At 38.6% G+C, this 22,742-nt stretch overlaps 1 protein-coding gene across 1 annotated transcript in view; it reads left to right on the top strand.

Moving 5' to 3' along the window:
* The window catches only part of MBOAT2 (membrane bound glycerophospholipid O-acyltransferase 2), an 86,086-nt gene that overhangs the window by 49,813 nt on the left and 13,531 nt on the right, over nt 1–22,742 (top strand). Inside the window, exons 4-7 of the mRNA XM_084513620.1 lie at nt 7,128–7,223; nt 10,740–10,795; nt 18,015–18,069; nt 18,893–19,076. Coding sequence (XP_084369746.1) covers nt 7,128–7,223; nt 10,740–10,795; nt 18,015–18,069; nt 18,893–19,076 — 391 coding nt within the window. The remainder of the gene's footprint in view (nt 1–7,127; nt 7,224–10,739; nt 10,796–18,014; nt 18,070–18,892; nt 19,077–22,742) is intronic.

The raw sequence follows: 22,742 nt of genomic DNA, 5'->3' as shown, positions 1-22,742 counted from the left end.
TGAGAATGTTATTTACCTAGTAGCAGGTATAGGTAGAAGAATAACATTGATTTTTTTAAGACCAACAGCTTTTGTACTGGAGGAGAAAATTTAACATTGAGTAATGTTGCGTTCATGTACAGCATATGATTAATGTGGTAGTTGGGTAAAAAAACTTCATGTATTTGAGCTCTGCAAAACTTTACTCATTTTTCTGATCTTTTCTGTGGGATGTTTTTGGTGAAAGGGTCCGTTTAGCTTGTTTTCTGGTTCCACATCAGGACAGCATACAGGAAGGGTACTCCTGGATGTTTTTGAAGCATTTTCACATCTGGTTTGAATCCTTTCAAGTAAACCTGAACACACACAGGAGTTGAGATGCTCAGCAAATTGCACCATAAACCTGCAGGAGAAACAGGACTGACGCAAGCTGTTCTAAACCTTTTAGCTCTCCTCTGGGGAGAACACATTGCTCCACTTTCCCTGGTCGAGTTACAGTTCTCATTAACAAGGCATACGGTGTTGCATGGCAGAAGTGCAGTGATTCACTTGGAAAATGAAAACCGTTGTATGGACTACTGCAAGTTCTTCCATCTGCTTCATTGGTCAAAAATCTAAACTCTTGAGAGCTCTGTGTAATTCGGGGCTGGTGGTTGACATAGCAGGAAGATAGTTACAATTCAGTTTAACTCATTAATACAGCAGTAAATTTTACTACTCTGGGAAGACAGCTTTGTTTTAGAGGAATCATAAAAGGGAATCTGAAATCCCATCAAGAAGTCTGAGGGTTTTTCTTTCCATTTCCGCATGGTAACTTCAGCGTGGACATAATCTGAATGTGGCAAAAAAAAAAAAAACCTACCACGTAGGTCATGATGGCCAATATCTACTTCAAAGGTTATCTGGAAGTACCCAGGTGGCTGATGCTTTGGTCAGTCGATGATTAAAGTTAAGCTTTGATTTGGAAGAGGATATTGGTAGGCATAGCAGATGCAGGATCTAATAGATGTTTCTGGTTCTCCTTGAGGCAAGGTGCCAGTTGGGCACCTTTTTTTCCCCACTAAGTATGTCATAAAAGCTGCATTTATTTACTTTTTGTTACAGGCTGATCATGTACATAGTTGTCCTCAGCACATGGCTCTGCTTTGTTTGTTTTTTTTTTCTGTCATTAACTGACCGAACTGCCTGTCAGCTCCTGGTTGTTATGGCTGGGTTTGGTATCTTCATTCAGTGGGGATAAAATATCACTGGTTTCTCATTTAGTTCTCTTTGGAGTTTATCACCTTGTTTCCATTATCTGTCTTATTTAGAAAAACTTGAAAGTAAATCTGATGAAGAAAGAGAAAAAAGGGGAGAACAAACCAGGAGCTTGTAGCCAGTAAGCTTTGGAGCTGTATTCATGGATTACTGAAGGATTCATACGCACATTTGACAGTCAGGTTCATTACAGGCAGGTGTCCTTGTATTTCTAGCCCTTCATGACGTCGAGAGAACTTATGATCTTGGTTTTCATCTTGGCTTCTGATCTCTGTTTTTGCTATATGGACAGTGGGATTCACCATGGATGGTTATAGCAACTTTGTGCACCCTAAAGACTTCCTTTGAATCTTGAACACAAACCTAGATTTGCGTCTGAAGTAGTATAGAACTTATTTATCTCTCTGGGAGGTAGCAGAGAGGGAAATGTCATTGACACCCCCCTTTCCCAAATGTAGGGGAACAAGGTAATTGGCTTATAATTATGGATTTCTTATTTTTTCTTATATTTTGTGATTAAAAAATATGCCGAATTCTGTCCAGTTACCATGCTTTACAGTGATGAACAACTTTTTTTTTTTGTTATGTTTAGAAAACAACAATCTGCTAGTTTTACTACCTGGGAAGTTCAAGTTCCTCATTGATAAGGTAAACATAAAATATTTTAGAAATAACTACAAGTTAATTCACAGGCAAATTCCCAATGAAAAATAATAGTAAACTCAATATTATAGAATTGGAGGCATTACTGCTGTGGTTCTCTGATTTTATTTATCTATGTAAGAAATCCTTAGAGGATTACTTATATTTACTTTGGCCACTTGTTGTCTGTGTCTTGCCATATGGTTCTTGTGATTTATTTTACTGACATTGCTAACAGTAAAAAGTCTGTATTTCCATCCAGAAACAATCTCAGGTTTCTTTCAGGTCAATTTAGGTAATATTTAGTTGTTGCTATGCCTTTGCAAAGTGTGTGGTATTGTTTTCTTATTTTACATGGACCTGTTGGTCTGCCACATGACAAACTACAATAATCCTACTGAGACTTTAATGCCAAGTGTTGACAATGTCAGGTTACATCAGGTTAGAGAGGTGTATTTCTCACTTGCATGTAAAGCAAAGGTGATTTTGAAACGCTAGGTGATGAAGCACCAAGTTTTGTATCTTTTACTTGTGTATGTATTGACCTTTCAGTTATTACTGAAGGTCTTTGCATAGAATTATGTCCCATGTTCAAACTTGCAGTGCTAAAGCAATAAAAATGAATAAATCTCAGAAGCCTGTTTCTTCAAACCTGGCTGTGATGCATGGTTGTGTCCTAACATAAGAAGTTGTTGTGGGTTAGCCCCGGCAGGCGGCTCAGCACCACCCAGCCGCTCGCTCCCTCTCCCCAGATGTGATGAGGGTGAGAATTGGAGAAGTAAAAATGTGAGAATTCATGGATTGAGACACAGACAGCTTACTAGGACAAGCAGAAGCTGCCTGTGCAAGCCAACAAACCAGGGAACCCATTCCTTGCTTCCCCTCGGCAGGCAGGTGTCAACCACTGCCAGGAGAGCAGGGCTCAGCGCGTGGAACGGTTTTGGGGGAAGACAAATGGCATCACCCCAAGCATTCTCCCCTTTCCTCCTTTACCCCAGTCCTGTTGCTGAGCATCGTCCCCTGTGGTGTGGGACACCCCTTTGGCCAGCCTGGGCCACCTGTCCTGGCCGTGTGCCCCCCCAGGTACTCGCTGGCAGGGCAGTGAGGAGCAGAACAGCCCCGGGCAGTGTGAGCACTGCTTTGCCACAGCTCAGCCACCCGTGTGCAGCATCATTCTTACCCTAAACCCAAAGCACAGCACCATACCAGCTAGTAGGAAGAAAACGAACTCTATCCCATCTGAAACTAGGACAATATCCACCCCTTATTCTATACTATGTCATCCTCAGGTCCTCTACTTTCTACTACATCCCAATTAATCACCCGTATCTTTCCTGTCCCTTGGTACATACACACACAGATAACTTGCCCTTAATCTATGAGCCATCCCTCTAAAATGTCTGTCGAGTTCATTTAATCCATGACTTTGGGCTCCATCTGTTGTAGCAATCAGATTGTGGCTGAAGCCAGTTCTGGTTCCCTCAGTGCTGTGCTTGTCTGGTGCTGTCAAAATTCATTTTTCATTGATCTGGGTGGTTCTTACTGTAATAGCATTGATTTGGCATATAGCAACCGTAGCAGTGATGACATACAGTATTACGTAGCACCAATTAGCACCATACAATTCAGATCATGGGCTATTCTCACCCAGCATCAGGCCCACTTGAGGTACACATCAGACTTCCCCATCCTTCTGCGCAGATCCTTGAACAAAAGCAGTCCCACGGATGGGTTTGCCTTGCCTGAGGCAGGACTAGCCCAGGCTGTCTTCCCCAGCAGCTTCTTTATGTGCACCACAGGGACATTTTCCCCTTCCGCAGCACGTAACAGGCAGGAGGAGCTGTGCTTCAGTACCGATCACTTCAGAAACAGTTTGAAACCCTTCACATGATGCCAATACTTCTTTCAGGTGGAGTACAGCAGGCCTCAGATCTGTATGCCTGACTCCAAAACCCTAGGGGCTGACCTTGAGTCTCCCTGGGCTCCTTCTGCCAGAGGTCCCAGGTGGGGCCGTTCTCCCCAGCTGAGGTGTGCAGCACATTTTTTTTTTACATCTTGCCCTGCCCAGACTGGCCTGAGGGCCACTGCATGAACTATCTAATATCTAAATAATAGATATTAATAATAAATAATCTAACATCTATCTGTTTAATATCTAAAGCCAACTGGATGGCCTTCGCTTCTGCAAATTGGTTCAACTCACCTTCTTCTTCAGCAGTTTCTGCAGCGTGTCACAGCAGGACAGAAGGGTCTGTGTTATCTTCTGCTGGGAGCTATTATATGAACCACCGACACATTTAGTATCCTTGCTATCACTGAAGCTGTGGTTTGGATGGGGATATTAACTAATAAATTCTTAGGCAAAATGCAGACACACAGGGTTTTGATGTCAGAATCTGTTTGACTTTTGACTAATCAGAGCTTTAAATTTAGCTTGCAACTGAATTCAGGTTTTGAGTCTTTTTTGGAGCTGACCCAGCTGTCAGCTCCCAGCACGTGTGGCCCCCAGCACATCCTGGTACCTGGGGTTGTTCCTCCCCAGATGCAGGCCCTTGCACTTTCCCTCGTTGGACTTTAAGAGGTTCGTGCCAGCCCATTTCTCCAGCCTGTTGAGGTTCCTCAGGATGGCGGTGTGACCCTGTGGCATATCAGGCGCTTTTCCCAGTTTTGTGTGACCGGCAGCCACGCCGAGGGTGCTGTCCCATCATCCAGATCATTAACGAAGGTGTCAAACAGGACTGGAGTGTATGGACCCCTCAGGAACACCACCAGCTACTGGCCTCCCACAAGACTACAGGCCGCTATCACCACGCTCTGGGCCTGGCTGTTGAGGTAGTTTCTGATCCACCTTGCTGCCCATGCAGCCCATCCATCAACAGCTTCTCTGTGACAATCTTATGGAGACAGTGTCAAAAACCCTACTGAAATCCAAGTATATAATATCCGTGGCTCTCCACTTGTTTGCCAAGGTGATCATTTCACTGTAGAAAGTTAACCTGCTGTAGAAGTCCTAAGGCATTTAAGCAAATCCATAGCCACCTGCCAGTACCTCTAAAACTCTTGCACATTTTACTGGCCCATAACCAGGTAGGATCATTGCCTCAGTCTATGTTCCTGAGTGAAAATGTATAATGCAACTCGCTTTAAACTCTTTGCTTTAGATATAAATAATGACTGGCCATTTCAGTTGAATGTTCACAGTTGAATTTTCAGCTGGATGTTCATATAGTGTTGCAGGCCTGTATCATAATGACTATATAGAAACGAACCTAAGGTTGCCATAATTTTCAGTGTTTTTCTTCTTTTAGGATATTTGCTTTTCTTCAGCTGTGGCTTTTCTGCTTTGTAAAAGAAGTCTTCATAATGTTTTGTTAAAAACTTGGTGTAAATGTATTTACAAGATAAACTATGTGGTCGACATTGGTGCCTATTACAGTAGGCTAATATTACAATAAGCAATAATGTAATAGGCTAACTACAGTATTTAATTTTTATTTTTTTGTGGTATCTATGGGTGGGTATGTAGATATCCCTACACGTAACAAGTTGCTTTTTGTCTGCGATTATTTAGTGTGTAAACCAAGAGGCTGGTAAAGCTAAAATCATGTTGAAATTTTAGCAAACGAAAGAACTGGGACCGATTTCAGAGCGGGCAAATCAAACGCGCAGTCATCGTTCATGTGAAACCTGTGGGATTTTTGGGAATATAATCTTAAAATACCTCATGAAAAGTTCAATTCTACAATGTATCTTGCTCCTGATATTGGCTGTCCACTACATTGTACTTAATTGTGTGAAATTGTTTTCCTTGCTGAAATAATTCAGAAATGTTAGGAGCCAAGTATTGTGTAATTGTGTTGGATTTCTATTACAGGCGTTTTTGTGCCAATTAGCCACCCAGTTTAATAGTTGTTTAAGGATTGTTTATATTGGTGAAAACAGGATCTACTATTTATTGCTAAAGCAGGCAACCTAAAACTTTTAAACCACAAAAAAGCAAGTGTTAATGTAGCTACTGATGTGTTATATATGGTAGGAAATAATTCTCTAATTTGAAGGTTGGACATTTGTAAACGTTAAATAGTTCATACCTAGTATAATTCTTAATTGGAAGTTAAATTGCAAGTGTTCTGTGTGCCAAAGGTGGGGATCACTTCCAGGTTGAAGAATAATTTCTAAGACTTTAGAATTAATTATGTAAACACTTTTTTTGCTAAAATAATAATTCTGAAAAGAAAGGAAAAGCTTGTTCCAAACTCCTCCTGTAGCGTCCCTCACTATTTCATCTAAATACAGTCCTACCCATGATTTTCCATTTGGTGTACGAATATTTTCATTTTAACTGGATTTTGATTGTACAGCACGGTCTGCTGCAGGGCTGAACATTAGTCTTGTGAACATTAAGCAAGAGCATGATTTCATTACCATGAATGCTTCATTAGCTGCATGGGAATATTCAAGACTGTAAAGTTCATATATAAAGTTTTACAGAGTTAGTGAAGCTTCTGCTGGCATTCACCATTCTTTTTAAATGTAAAGATTCTGACAATTTTGGGAGGTATATTGGCAAATCAAGCCTCATCAGTTTACCATTTTACATCTTAAAAAAGGGAGAAAAAACTGAACTGAAAAACGATATGTGAAATTAAATGTATAATACTTTAAAAAGGTTATTTTTATCTTTTTTATATTTGCAAGGATCAGCTTTAACAGGAGGCATAAAGGTGTATTGTTCCCTTTTCACTCAGATATGTTTTAATGTGTGTATTTGAAAATCAATCATCTTTTCTAATCTCTGAAAACAGAAGCAGTGGGATTTGTGGTGCTGAATTTTAAATGTATAGAAGTACGTTCAATGGAGATGATGTTCAATGTATAATTTGCCTAATTTGTGTACTCATATGGACAAAGATTGACTTTGATCTAAAAATAATAAATTCATTTTCTCTTTAGAGCTTCTGGTTTTTACAGCAGGATTTAAATTATAAATCCTATGCTTGATGTGAATACAAATATGATAATGACAACAGCATTTGTAATTTAATACTGTGCACTTAAAAAAACCTACATGGTTCTGTAGGATAAATATTACCAAAAGTAGTTGGGATGAAAGTGTATTTGCACATGCAAATTATGTAATACTTGTTGGAGATAATTGGAGATTAAAAGCTAATTAAAGATTGCTGACTTAATGGAGAAATGTTAATGTTTTTTAATTGAAAAGCATTTTTTTCCTCTTTTCCTTCCAGGTATTGCTTCGTTTTTGCTTTGGGATACCTCACTGTGTGCCAAATTACTAGAGTCTATATCTTTGATTATGGACAGTATTCTGCTGATTTTTCTGGGTAAGGAGAAAAAAAATCTTCCCATCTTGCCTTGCTATGGGATGCTGTATCTGTTGTATTTTTTTTCCCGTTACTACCACATGATGAAACCTGAATTGTGTCTGCATGTATGTCTTACGCAGTCTGATCCCACAACATGAGGAAACTCTGAATGTTTTAAGGAAATTAGCTTTTAGCTTTGCTCTGTTTTGGGTATTATGTGAAGTGTTTCAGAAAGTGAAAGCCAAGCAGAGGTGTGGTTTGGTAATCACACAGCCCTTGGAAATAGGGAGCTATGCCTGTATGTGTCCTCATTTTATGTAATGAGCTTAACCTATATTTGGTTGGAGCTCTATATGAGCAAAATATAATCAAAATGCAAAGTAAAAATAAGAAAAAAATGGTGATTCTTCTTTGTACTGCAGACAGAAACAAAGCACAACATTTTCTATAAATGTTTTCTCCTGATGGTGCTTTGATTTAAAGGAGCATTTTGGAAAAGAAAAAAGGCAAGAAAAATATTTGCAAGCCTATTTGAAAAACAAAATAATAAAATGTATTAAATACTTTTCAGGAATACTGTGAATGGCATTGGTCTTTGTAGTTCAGTGGTACCTGTATTGTCTAGCAGCTGTGTGTGTTAGCCTTGTCACTTCTCAATCCTCATTGGTAAGAGCCCAGAAACTACCTTGTAGGCTGAAGCCTCTAGCTTTTGTGGTTAATATTTTCTGTTGTTATAAGCTGGCTCTTAACCTTCTGAAACATCTTTCTGTATTTGTGTCTACAAACAAGTGTCTGCCTTCGAGCCAGATACCCAAGTTGTTGTTCCAGGCAGAGGAGATCTAATCAATGCAGACAGCAGAGCCTGGAGGGCATTTCAGCTGACCCACCACCACGTATCCACCTTGATGGGAGCTGGATGACTTGACATATGCCCCTGACTGTATTGTCTACATCTCCGCTTGCTTTAATGAGAGATTGCAACGCAGACATGAGCATAAAGACACACAAAGCTTGATTTACTAATGTTGAATGCCACCGTTAGGAGTGGAACAAGAATCCAAATGCTGTCCCTCCCAGGTCACTGTAGGGCCAAAGTGGGTACAGCCTTGCAGTGACCAAAGCTCTGAGCTGTACCAGGAAGCAGTGTAATTGCATTTGCTTGTTGCTGCTCTCAAACTATTAATAGCAGCTCGAGCACACTCGCTCAAATGGGACTGTATTGCTTTCAGATACCAGCTGTCTTTGTGGCTGTGTTGGTTTGTTTCAGAGATTTCTAAACCCTCTTTCTAAACATGTCCAGAGATTCATGAGGTCTGCTCTGGATGGAACTGTTGTAAAGCCTAGATCCGTCTCTCTGCTTGTGTGCTGGAGCTGCCTGATTTAAAATACCCTTTCATGCCTTGGTTTGGGAGCTTGGTGCATGCATATTGTATTAAGTCTCTGGCATAAACTGCATCTGCTCCCTTGAGGCCTGAGACAGATGTTACTTCCAAAACAGGAGGAGAACGACATGCTGCAACTTGAACTGAAGAAGGCTATGTTCCACCAATTTTCTCTAGTTCCAGGGGAAGAGAATAATCTCAAAAATAACAAAAATGCCCTAAACAGTTGTAGAATCCCAGTACCCTCAAGTTTGTTCTTGGTACTGTAGAAATTAGCATGGCTTCATATAGTGGTTAGCCCTGACAGAACTTTGAATGAATACCTAGATATTTCTCCTAGCCCATCGTGCAAATTGGAGGTGTCCAAGCCCAGAGAATCTGCCAAGGAAATTTGACCCCGTGCTGGAGGTGCCATCGCTTGTGCAGAGCATTGCAATCCTGGCTTTGGTAGTGACAGATCCCAGCTGCCAGCAAACCTTCCACAGGTTCCTTTGCCCTTCTGCCAGCACCTGAACGGGAAATTAAAATTGAAATTAAAATTCTGCTACACAGCCTCACTGTTCCAGGAAGGGCTCTTCCTCTTTCAGATTGTTGCTCCTCAGCCAAGCCTCTGAAGATGCTGGAATAGCCACCTCAGAAGGAAAAAATGCCAGGGTCTGCTGTGATAACAATAACAGATGCATGAGCTAGAATTTATGCAAGGTCTGGCCGAGCTCCTCCTGGGCTCCATCCTTCAGCCAAGCAGGATCTCTGCTTGTCCATCTACTGAAAATGTCCATTACAGAAGGAAAACCCATTCTGTTCAGAATCAGTTAGGGATCTGTGACACTACCAAGCAGGTCTTCAGCTTAAATGCTGGAAAGGGATATGAGGGATTTCCCAGTCTGCCTATTCTCATCTGGGTTCTTTTCTTGCTGACACTTGCCTGTCACTCTGGCCTCGATAACAGGATTTTTAGGGCACTGATAATACAATGCAAAACTTTTTTTTTTTTTTTTCCCCTGATTACATTTTGAGGACTGAAAATATGTTGCACTTCAAAATAACCTAAAACCTAAAAAATACCAGTTGACAGACTGATCCATCTGGCAAAATACTGTCAGTAAAGGAGGACTTGATAGCTATTGGATTTACTTTTCTATTGTAATTTAAATATGTGAAAAAGGCTGAGTGCAGTCAAGACTTGAACAAAGTTATGGGCTCATCCTACAGTATGATTTATTTATTTATTCATATTTCATATAAATTATATATCATATTTTATATTTTAAATATATGTATTATTTATATCTGCAACTCAGATACTACGAGGCAAATAAAGTCTCCAATATATTTTTAAGATCTGATTTCAAAGTTAAGTTTCCAAATTCTATTCCGGTAGCCTTCTTTATGTTTTTTTCTCCACTACCCCTGTCAGGAGTTAGCAATGCTGGGATTTCTATCAGTTGATAATTCTTAGCTATTATGGAGATGGTTACCATTTTACAATAAAGTTTTTGGTTTTCCAATACAGTTGAAGCTGAGTTACTTAGCCAGCGAATAATCTCTCTTGGGAAGCTTAAGATCCGATCAAGTGTACCAAATTCAGCACAAACTGAATTCCATTAGAGTCAGCATAATTATGCTAGGTTTTAGTTTTGCCTGATATGTTTACTTGAAGCACATAATAATTGTAGCTGAAAAATTAAGCACAGGACCAGCTCTTAGGAGAAACAGTGAAAATGGTCTGCATATCTAAATAAATAATTCTGCTGTTCAGCTTTGGTATCCTGCCCTAATTTATAATGCACAAGATTGTTCTTACAGCCCTTTTTTTCTTTACTATTCCTGCTGTTTAAAACAACAAGAACAACAACAAAAGACTATGCTATTAGAAAGTAAAATGTAAAACACTTTGGCTGTGTTTGTGGAACCTAATGCACCAACAAAAGGCATGATTTTTCAAATACTGTATCTCAGGAGAAAATTATTTTCATAGTTTGAAAACTCTGTAATGTTTTGACCTCTAACAACTAACCACTTTGTCCTTGTATTAGAAATCTTCCAGTATAGAGCAGTTAACCTGGTCTAGTAGTATAAATTTTCTCTGATATGTTTACATGTGAAAGAAAACTCTGAACTTTTTTTCTGTTTCTTTCTTTTCTTGTAACAGTCCCATGATGATAATTACGCAGAAGATCACTAGTTTGGCTTTTGAGATTCATGATGGTAAGATTTCTTTAAACCGTCTTTAATTTTCCATTTAATGTTCTAAACAAAATGAATTTAAGGAATGTTAGTCACTCACTGCTCACGTGTCAAAGTGCAAACAGGGAGAGTATATATAATCATGTTTTTGTCTTTTCTCCTACCAAATTTTTCCAGCAGATAAATGAGCCCTAGTTGTGACAAAAATGGATCCTAATGTATGTTTCAGGGGTAGGATGTCTAGGTATTTAGTTACTTTTAAATTTAAAGGAGTAATTGTCTTTCTCTTAGTTTGGAAGTATCTAGGGAACCTATCTAATCAGCTTGAATTTCTTGAACTACAGCTGTCACCTGAAGATTTGGGTATGTGGCCCCAGACACCTGGATTAAGCCACCTGTTTTTCTGAGAAGTCTTTAGTAATGTTATATTTGGAGTTTAATATATTTTTTGTCTTGTGTGCGAACAAGCTTTAGTGATGTTACTGCATTTTTTTCCTTTCTCATAAGACACTGCCTAGAGAAGCCTGTAGGCAACAACATTCATAAAGATGAAAAGCCTGGAAAACACTTCCTGTACGAATTCTTGAATGAACAAAAATGAATGAATAATGCTAGACGTGTCTAATTGGTCAAAAATCTGATGTCTAACTTCCAGAGGAAACACACACAGTATTAGTTTTGCAAGCTACAATCAATTAGAGTACAGAGTATGCAGATTAGAGGAAACAACTTATTCTAAGGAAGTAATAATTCTAGTATCAAAGATAAATGCTTCCTCCTACTATTATTTTGCTAGGGGAAGGAGCTATTCTAGACTTGCTGACATCATGCACAAGTAGTGGAGTTGGGGTATGGGACAAGCATGTGGGTGTTTCTGGTAGTCTTGAAAAAAATGTTTCATTTAGTCAGCTCTATTCTTAAGTTTCATTACAGACTATGCTAGTTTTTTTTTCCTACTTAATACAGAAAATTTGTAGTTTCCTAGTAAGTCTAGGTTATTTTCTGTCTGAATTTCTCAGGGATGTCATTGAATTCGGAGCATCAATCTTGAAATTTTTTTCCTTTCTGCCCCCACATCAGAGATCCTCTAGATTTTTTGTAAGCCTCTGGGGAGTAGCTGATAAAATACTGGAAAGCTTTCTCTCTGGTTGCATTTGCTGTTTAGCAGAGCTCTTGAGTTGAGCTGAAGAAGGACAGCTGCTAGAAGCACGGTTTGAGCATGAATTTCAAAGGTTGGTGAGACCAGTATAAATTCAGGAGCAACTATGAGTCTGATGCCAGGAGATGCCGAGAAAAGATATACAAGGGAAAATGAGATTGTATTAAAACAATGATTTTTAACCCCAGACAACTGACACAACTTATAAGGGATCCATCAAGAGAAATCAATGAAAACAGTTGGTTTTGTGGTAAAGGCAAGTCTCCTGATCTTTTCCTGGCAGCCTACTCGTTGTGTTCAGGTTTTGGTATTACATATGAAGGTCCTGGAAAGAACTGGATATAATCACAAAGGCCACTCACTCACATTGCATGCTAATGAATCTTTCTAGTCTTGGTGGGTATCCTTGATACCAAGTCCAACTCTAGTACTTCTGTACAGAAACACTGACAATGCCTGTAACTGTTACAACCCTGGGTACTTCCTGTGGGCTTATTTTTTACTACAGCAGGAGAATTCTATGCAAATTACATAGGAATAATTCAAGTTTGCTTTGTAGTGGAGTCACCGTCCCTGGAGGTGTTCAAGGGAAGGTTGGACGTGGTGCTTAGGGACATGGTTTAGTGGGCGACATTGGTGGTAGGGGGATGGTTGGACCAGATGATCTTGGAGGTCTTTTCCAACCTTAATAATTTTATGATTCTTTTCAGAATCACAATTTGGATCACAAATTTACACCTGCATAAACTTAGACTATGTCTTTGGTGTACTGTGATTTATGTCTTGAACTTAAGCCCTTGCTAGTTCTTGCCTTCATACAGGTTCTTGCTGCTTAAACGAGCACTGCCAAAAATGAACAGTCAGTGTGTTAAGTTCTTGCAGATTATTTTTGGCATCACACATGCACACTTTAAAGGCAGAAATATTTACATGATTTGGAGACTGCTTGTGTCCATATTCATTCTGTATGGCAAGATCTAGATTTGTGTATTAATATAGATATAAGATACAGATTTGTTAGGCTAATGACAGAGTTAGGGGGAAAAGGGAACTTTTTGTACTTCAGATTCTGTCTGAAGTACGTTTTTCCACCAAATTTAAAACTGGCATATTTTTGAGAAGGAAGGGTGCATTGCAGATGTTCCAGAAACACGACGATAGTCTGCAGCTGGTTTAGAAAGGCTAAAAATGTGCATGCAAAATTCCTAGCTGGAAGATGGTGTCAAGCAGAGAAGCTTTTGCAATTATAAAGTAAGAAAAGTTGAGCAGAAGAGAAGAAAGTTACTGTGACTGCTTAATGCCTGCAATTTGTGATGAGTTACATACCGAGTTCTCCCTCGTTTGCTTATAATGCACTCACCCGCACATGAGCCTCGCTCATTTTCTGCAATTCTGTATGAGCTGGGGGATCTTTACAGGAAGGACCCGTATCAAAATCTAATCTCACTAATCTGTATGGACTTTGACAGCTTGTTTTGAACTCTCGTGCTTAATGAATCTTTAACAAAGAGTCTCTTCATCAGTTATATTCATAACCCAAGGAAGTTCTGGAGCTCACGACATACTTATTTTTAAATCACCAAGAGATTCAGTCAGCAAAAACAGGGAACATTAGACTTGATATTTGCTATTTAAAAGGGGCAAAATGGTTACAGCTTCTTCCAACCTCATTCTTACTTCTTTTCTCTAACTTAAATTAAATAATACATAAGACATAAACAGGAAAAGTAGTAACTTCTTAAATGTAATACTCATCTACTAAGAAAGAAGTGTAATTCTTCCAAATTATTTCTTCATATTTCCATGTTGCATTTGTCAGAAAAATGTATTCAGACACAGGTAGGAGACCAGAACCATAACACTCTTCTGTCAGCTTTTTCTTTGTTCCTGAAGGCTTATCTCTCGTATCCTTTCTGACCACAAAAAAAACAAACTTTCCTGTCCTGTATGCACCCTTCTGCCATCCCTCATGTATTAGTTTTCAGCTTTGTAGTGCTTAAATGTGCTGTTCCTGGAAGACTGCTTGCTTTTTTTCTCATTATGATGATGTATCTGGCGCCCTCTATTTTTAAAAGCAAGAGAATAGACATTGATGCTGATCTGGTAAGGCACTGCATTCACTGTGAGAGCTAGAAGGAGATGAGTTGCATATTCAGTGTACTCTAAAGGGCTGGGTTTTGTGTGTTTGCTTTGTTTTTAGCTTTTGCCTTTTCCTTTGAATCATGATTTGGCAAGATTTAGTTATATGCTAGTCGTACACCAATATTTTTTTTGATCTCCCCACATTTACTTCACTTCAACAGCAGCATATGAGGACAATGGCTGGATTGTTTTGTGCTCGTATTACTATTGCACTATTATAGTGCTGTAAGATTTCCAAATTGGCCATTAGAGCTACTTTCCCCAGAAAATTATGAAAGCAGAGTCTCTGCCCCATATGGCCCCTGGGAGGAAGATATTTTTAATGGATAGAGAAAACACATGGAAAAATGGGAAAAAACAGATAAGGAAAAAGAAAGAAGCCTAAAGTTGGAGATGTGCAAACCCCATGTTAGTCGCAGTTATCTTGATTGTCTGTTGTTACCAGCTTCACCCAGTCGTAGCAGCACGCCATACACTTGGGATATTTTTAAGCAATATAATTGAAAAGAAAAAAGGGCAAATTTCTTCTTGGTTGGCAGGTAATGAGTAGTCCTATCCAAACTGCAGTATCTGTATTTTTGTAAAGCTTTTTTTTTTTTTTTAAAGTGTTCTCTCTTGTGTTTGTGACAACATTGGCCATTTTACCAAATCACATTCACTACTGTACACATCGTTAGTTTTTAAAGGATTATATTGTATTTCTCCATCCCTAAGTCTTTAAGTGTTGTTTTCAGCCTATGTTCACTGTTGTGGCTTTCTGGATTTCAAAATTTCTGATTTTTCTTTCTTTTTTTTTGTACTTTCTGTGCAATTTTACTCAGCTGGCATCTTTGTCTGTTTGCTTCCAATGTGCTAGTAACAACTAAAACTGGTACTGAATGTCTGGGTCTTCTTCAGGTCTTAAAATGTTTCGGTAGCAGCAAGCATCTGAGCTCAGCTGGTGATCCATTTCAGAACCTCAAATTAAAATTTGTTGGAGTTACGACGAGGCTTGTGATAGGATCTCCACATTTAAGTATTATTACTGTAATATAATCTCATGTTTAAGCATTATTAATGAGTTACTGAATAGCCAGATTTCCATGTAAATGTAAAGGTAGATATATTCAAGCAGCTTAACTACAAAGCTGAGGTAATACCAGGATGTGGTGATAACGTTGTAATTGTGAGGATGCATGGTGGTAGTCAAAACAGGCTTTAATAAAGCCTATAGGGAGGGAAGGATGTTGGCATGTACCTAAAGATGTTGATTTTGCTACCTTTAGGATGTGATCTCCTGAGGAGGAATGAACAGGTGCAGCTTCCTCATGATTTAGACCAATGGGGATAAATTTTGCTAGGGGTGATTTACAAAATTCTTTCAGCAAGGAAGGAATGTGGGCTTGTTTCTTACTTTACAGATGAGAAAACTGAGTTATAGTTGCTGAGTGGCCAAATCATTTCACCTCTCTAACAGATGTTCGATAAAACCTGTATTCTCTCATCCCCACTGTGTGCTTTGGTAGCAACTGAAAGATGCAGCCATCGCAGTAGTTTGCTGCTTTAGGACAGGAGAAAATACTTCTCACAAACCCCAGAGAAAAGTTAGAAAACTTCATGAATTCCCTGGCAGTGGCGTGCTGATGAAACGGGGTTTCTTTATCTCTTGTGTGTGGGAACAGCTATGATTTGAGGCCTCTGACCCCGTGGGCAGATACCCTGCCTTGGAAATATTGAATGGACTTGTATGCATTTATCTCGTGTTAGATAAGGTTGGGATTGATGGGCTTTCAAGGTCCCTTCCAGCCTGGGCTGTTGTATGATTTTAAAAGCACCTTCTGCCCTTTTCTGTCCATTAATAAGTGTTAACAGCAGCTTCCTGAAAGCTTTCAAGAGTGTGACACAGGCACTGAAAAGACATCAAAAAAAGCTTATGGGGAAAGCCACTGACCTCCACGAAGCTGATGGATGGAGTGAAATGTTAGTGAGACAGGGAGGTGAGAACTACAAGGAGGCTTACTTGTACACTGTACAGGTTTGAGACAGGTTTGGCTAATTAACTTGTTTTAGTGATTCGTCTGGCTTTGGGCAAGTTAATTTGGACACACGTGGTCACTGCTTCCTCCTTCTGACTCAGAGAAGAAGGTATCCAAGTAGGATACAACCGCTAGGGAGGATCCTGCTCTGGGCTGTTTTTTAAGGGGTTGCAAAGTTCTTTCCTATATGGTTTGTGTTGTGTGATCCACATCTTATGTGAGTCTCTGTGTTGAATTTCTCTTTTAGATTGTGCTAAATTCCAGGATTTAGTACCTGAGACCTGTAATGCTACAGCCTTAAAGGTTAAAGGACCTTCCAAGAAGCTTCTCCCACGTGTTTTGTTCAGTGCACTTTATCAGCATAAAAATCTTTGCTGTAGTATTAAGGAGCAGATATGACACTGTAATTGTGGGGAAGAGAAAGTGCCTGTGTGGAATTAAGGATTGTGCTAAAATTTATTTTTTTTCCCTTGAGTATGAATGAATGGGGAGGATCAGGAGTGAAGAAGGCACTTTTTCAGGTTGTAGGAGATGCCAGTCTGCTAAGCCCCCTCTATTATCTCAGCTTTGAAGACTAAGAGTGAAGTTTTTAAGTCCTAAGTGTCTACAGGTCACAGTTCCTAGAGTCACATGAAGACAGCAGGTACCTTCTTTTTAGGTAAAAAGTATTGCCATGAGCCATAGTATAAGCAAGTTCTGATTCCCCCCTCTTTTTCTTGTCTCTTTACTGTCTCTTTACTTTACTGATTTTGATATCCTACATATATATATATAGTTTTTTAATATATATATAGAGAAAGACTCCAGTTAAGACTTTCCTTATATAAGCTTACATCAAATACAAAGACTTTGGATTTACTGGCATCAAGGGGCAGGCCTTGAAGGTAATCTTCCTGTGAGCGGAGGAGGATCTTTTCCTTCTATATTATCTATATAATCACCTATTTTTATAAAACACATTAGAATTTCATATCTATATTACCTCTACTCTTTCATTACACTTGATTGGAAATTCGCTTTTGGGTTTAGGAACCTGCTAGAGAGGAAGATAATTGAAGTGGGATTCCACAAACTTAATTTCCCTTAGGAAGCGATGCTTTAGAAAATAACTTTTGGAGTGTCTGCAGCCACAAAGGAAGCCTGCAGATGTGAACAGCACAGAATGGATGCCCCCACAAGGGGCTGGGCTGGAGGCGAGCTTGCAGGAGGAGCTGAAGCATCCAGGCCTGTTGGAAGGAAGCTCAGCTTGTTCTGCGCCCTGCCCTCGGATTAATGTATTTTATAATTATTTAGTGTTGAAGGTTATATTGTTGACCTTTCTCTTTTACAGCAGCACGAATTCAGAAACTAGTTTTTCAGGAGTAGGCCACCAGCATTTCACAAAGGGCCAGGTATGACAGGAATGTGACTTAGGCCTTGCTGCTCTGCTTGGGCTTGGCCTGCCCCCTTCTGCTGGCAGGGGTTAAGGCTCATGGAGAAGACTCAGGCACCCTTTACTGTCGTGTCTGCTTCACTGGACCTTGTTTATAAACTTTACTTGCAGCATGATGGTGGTTTTTAGGTCTGCATCGTGCTTTGGGTAACATAAATCTGTCTTGGACTGTGTTCATATACACTTCAAAGGTGTGTGACTAGTGAGGTGTCCCACTGCGGGGTTAATGGGGTTTGGAGTTTGACTTCCCTGACTGGTAGTAAAAGGTTTTGAAACCTGTACATTTTGAAATCTTAAAAATGTAAGGGAACTGTATTTTTCAAAACTTCCAGCAAAAATATTATGTTTTATAATATATCTGAAACTACTTGAGGACATAAAAAAAATAATCACACTGTAGCATGAGGATTGCTCTACTGATTAAAGACTGCTAATTAATTTGTGGTATTCTAGCTTTTCTTCATTTTTCCTTTTCCCTGTGCTCTTCCCTAGGAATGTTTCGAAAAAATGAAGATTTGACACCATCACAAAGATGCTTGGCTGTAAGGTAGGCTTTCAGTGATCTGAGAGTTTAGTTTTAGGGGTGGGGAGAAGCCAGTGGCTTGTGTGCTTTATTGATGCTTTGTGAAATTGCTGCAGTTCATGTTCAAGATGGAGAGTTTATAAACTCATCTAAAACAGGTCCATGCTTTGTATATTTATAACTTAATTACATGCATTTATTCTCCTAGAAAATACCACTTGAAATGGAATGTTTTTCTTAAGTATAAAACCAAAGTTCTATGCATTATATGCAAATTAATGCCAGATCAGATAGGAGACTAGTTAACACTTAGTACACATATAAAGTAGTTGGTGAAGGAACATATTTGTCTAATTTCTGTTTTTCAGCATTTAACTTACATTTTTTCCTTTCTTTATTCAGGAGGCTTGAAAATAATATGTTGTCCTGGGCAAAAGTCTTGCCTTGAGGAGTTTTGCTTAACTTAATTTATCGCCAGTTAACACACACCTTTGTTTACTGATGCAGTTATTGAGGGGAAAAAAGAAAACAGAAACAATTGAACACTTAGGGAAACACCTTTCTTCTCCTTGCCCAGTCTCAACTTTAGTCACATACCTCCTCAGAGCAAGGAGAAAGTCACCAGAGTTAAAGACATCAGTCTGAAAATGCTCAGTAGAGATTGGAAAGCAATGCTGTGTTTAGAATGATTTAAGTTGTGATTGCAAAATGCACATGAAGTGCTTTTCTGCGTTTGGTTCTTGTTGCAATTAAAGTGAGCAATGACGTGCAGTATGACTTCTCCTACTGTGGAAATTCTGTGGTAACACACATGCCATCTCACGAGCTGCTTGTCTTTGAATTGCAGACGCATGCCAAGTCTACTGGAGTATTTAAGTTACAACTGTAATTTCATGGGTATCCTGGCAGGCCCGTTATGCTCTTACAAAGACTATATTAATTTCATTGAAGGCAGATCATACCAACTGCAACAGTCTGAAGCAAATGGGAAGGAAGATACAAAATATGAACAAACGGATCCTTCTCCAAATGTAAGATGTATGACTCTTGCAGTGCCGATGCTGATGTAATCATTGCATGAAAAGCTTGATTTGCACTGTTCATTTACAGGCATAACTTCCAAGCTGTATCTGGAGTTCATTCAGCAACAGTACAGTTCTCTGTTCCAGAAGTTAAATACTTATTCTTTAAGGCAGGTTTTCTCCATGGTTTCCAGTCTGGATCTTGTGGACAAAAGCAAATGAAATTGGTGCTTCCTACCAAGCTTATATGGTAAAAAGCCATCTTTTGATGAAGCAGTTAATGCATCTTTTCTTCAAAGCATATACCGTGTACAAACTGCACATCTTAACAGTTCCAGCAAAGTTCCATGAAAATTCTTGAATTCTGCTGTTTTTCATTTCTGCATGCAGCAAGTAGAAAACATTCATATGCATTAAGTTGAAAAATACTCATCAAAATAGTTCTTTTTTGGTTTTACATGTCTAGAGAGGTACTAAGGATGGATATATTTTTTTTCTTTTATCTGAAGGTATAGTAAGAGATGGACTAGCAATAATGCTATGGAGAGTTTACAAACTTGTCTGAAACTGTATACTGTAATGGATAGTCCATCTTTTACTACACTTTCAAATAAAAAGAAAAAAGTAACAGTATGGCTAGTCATCCATACAGTCTCTTTATTTTCTCTTTGTTCTTTTGTTGGAAAAGAGAACACATCTGTACAGAAGAAAGTCCAGTTGATCAGAGTTAAAATCAAAAGCTCCCAAAGGTTGTTACTTTTCCATTTTAATCCAAAGAATTAAGTGGATCTCTATCCACTTCCATCCTTTGCATGTGGGTGATGATTTTTCCACATTCTCTTCTACGAGCCTCGTGTGGTTGTAGTAACTCACACCACAGGAATGTAAACTAGTGGTTGGAGAATGATAATATTTGAAGCTGTTCCACATGTTGACAAATTACCTAAGGTCATAAAAACGTGCTGTTGAGCAAGTCGTCAAGAAGGGAGGAGGACAAACAAGACTTCTCTGCCTAGATGGGCACCTCACGGTCTGTCCGTAGACTGCATTGATATCTTGTGTCGGCAAAGTTGCACACTTGTTTCTAAACATCCTCTTGGCTCAATAGATAGATGCATCCCATCTTATGTACTAAAATTCTATTTCTGGAGAAAAATATTGTGTAGTAAATTTATTGCAAAACAATGGAACTAACCAAACCTGTCAATATCACTACTTCTGGACATTCGTCTACTGAGTGCTTGGTAGGTCTTCATAGCTTTTTACCACATAATCTTGCTAGTGATTTGAACAAAGTCAATAAAAATAAAAGCATGAACCTGTAACGTGTTCTTCTTTCAGGTAAGCAGTTTTCTTTAAAATGTATTGCTCTTAAAGTGCTTGACATTTTTTGCGATTTATGCTGCATTACCCTTTGACATAAACATAAAGAGAAGCTGTCTATGCTGTTGATACTTCATCTCCTGACTGGTGTTAGAGAAATCTGGCTGCGTTTTATAACACCAGCGAGTATTGTGTGCTTTTGGAGAAATATGGATGATATAATTTGTTTACTGCATTTGCTGCATCAATTAAAGTACTCATTGTTTTGTTCTAGACGAATGCTTACAGCCCATTAACTTCATGTTAATATTTTAAATGTGTTCCTTGTTACTTAATTATTTCAAGAAGAATAAATTGTTAGGTAACTCAGAAAATGAAATATAAAGGGGATCAGCAAATGTTAATGTAGTAAATGGAAAAAAAAATCCTTCATCTGAGTTGAGTGTAATAATATAAGTTTCATTTCTTGTTAATTGTCATTTATATAACAAAAGTAGTTCATGCCAGCCTCCTCCTCTATACTGTGTGCTGACTGCATGATATTAACTTGGTTTAGTATATTTGCTGTGCTCATTGCATGTTAAATGAATCAAGTCAACATATTAAAACTCATTTCTTATATCCCTCCTATTGTGCCTTTTTGCAAGCTATCAATTGTTGGTGCTCAAAGTGGTGTCAACTCTCAGAAATTAATATCTGTCTTTGTAAGTTTCTTTTTATTATGGCTACCCTTAAAATTCAAGATGCCTGTCAGCAGATATCTGCTTTCTTGCATATTATGCAGACTCTTCCTACGAGTTATAAAGTTCTTGCTTAATTACCTGTAATTTTTAATTGAGGTGCTATCCTCCACAAAACGATACGCTTTAACATACTTCAATATGATATTGAGCTCCTTACTGTTTATCAGCCAAGAACAAGAACAAAAAATGTTCACATAAACTTAGAAGATCCTTTTCTACTTTTTATATGTATTTTATATACATTACATTCTTCATACAGTGATATATTTATATAATCTGGAGCTCAGTAAGTGTTTATGGCCTCAATTAGAAAGCTGTTCCCGAACTCCTTTCACTGATTAGGAATTCAGCTTTCAACCTGCTTGCGTTGCCATCTGATTTATGCACATTTGTTTTTCTCCTGGCACTGTTTTCTACCTTAAATATCTTTTTCCCTTCCCAGTGCTAACCATATTTGATATTTTTATACAGGTATGCTCAATTTTTATTCATCAAAACTAAATGAGTCAGGCCCTTCTACCTTTTTGTTTTAAAATAATTGTATATCCTACTTCACATGAGGCGAAAGATATCCTGCAGCTGATGTTCTCTTAAGTCATTAATGGAACAATTGTTTTGGAGTGCAGTTTTTGAGTTATTTCGCAATAAACACATTTTACTTTTCAACTTGATGCACTGAAAACTTTGAAGAGTGAGTGAAATGAACTTCAAACTTTTTTTAATTAGTTGCTTCATCCCTGTAAAAACTGACCAATCCTCCCAGGAACATGAAAGCCAGTTATTACCCATTTATGCATTGGCAAAGAGGTTTATAGCAATAGCCTAGCTGATTAAGTAAAATGACGTGAATCGATGCTTTACCAAATGCATTTATATGGGCAATTGAACAATAGATTACTGTGGTGTCAGGTGAGGCCTTCTGTTTCTGTGTAAATGTATTCACATCTTGAGTATGCTAAACAAGTCTCAGGCTGTGATTTTATAATCCATCGAGGCCAACCCAAGTATTAACTTGGGGCTTCCAAGTCATTTGCTTATCATATAAATGCTAATGTGCATTCCATGGCTTGGTGATCTGATTCACATCACTTGATCCCAGCTAAAGCTAGCTTATCAAAAAAAAAAAAAAGTCAAAACCTGGTATTGGTATTTCACCCCATTTGAAGGAAAAACTTGCAGCCAAGGTGAGGAAAAAAGAAAGGACTGCTGCTTTGCATTGCAGCCTGTGCTTGGATTGCTCTTCAGAAACTCTGCTTAAACCAGTCCTGAAACTGCAGCTCCCAGGCTTTGTAGGGTCAGGAGCTTATCTCCATCCTTGTTTGCTAAGAACTTTAATACACCTATACTGATCCCTCTGAGTGGTGTCAGCATGCTTGATTGGGGTTCTGGGACTTAAAAAATTATAGAGTGAAGTAGTATTTAAAACCCCAAAACAACAACAACAAAATTAAATAATGTGTCATGTTGTGTCTGGATATTATTATACTTGTCCCTGTAGTTAAATGTTGCAGCTAAAAAAAAAAAAAGTAGAAATACATCATTTAAATAAAAACACCCTCCTATAGTACGTAGAGTTCTGCAACTACAAACTGAAAACTGCAGAGTTTAT

The sequence above is a fragment of the Aythya ferina genome, assembly GCF_964211825.1.
Source record: "Aythya ferina genome assembly, chromosome: 3".
NCBI lineage: Eukaryota > Metazoa > Chordata > Aves > Anseriformes > Anatidae > Aythya > Aythya ferina.
The sequence above is the reverse complement of the archived record's forward strand: the minus strand, read 5'-3'. Positions and strand labels throughout refer to the sequence as shown.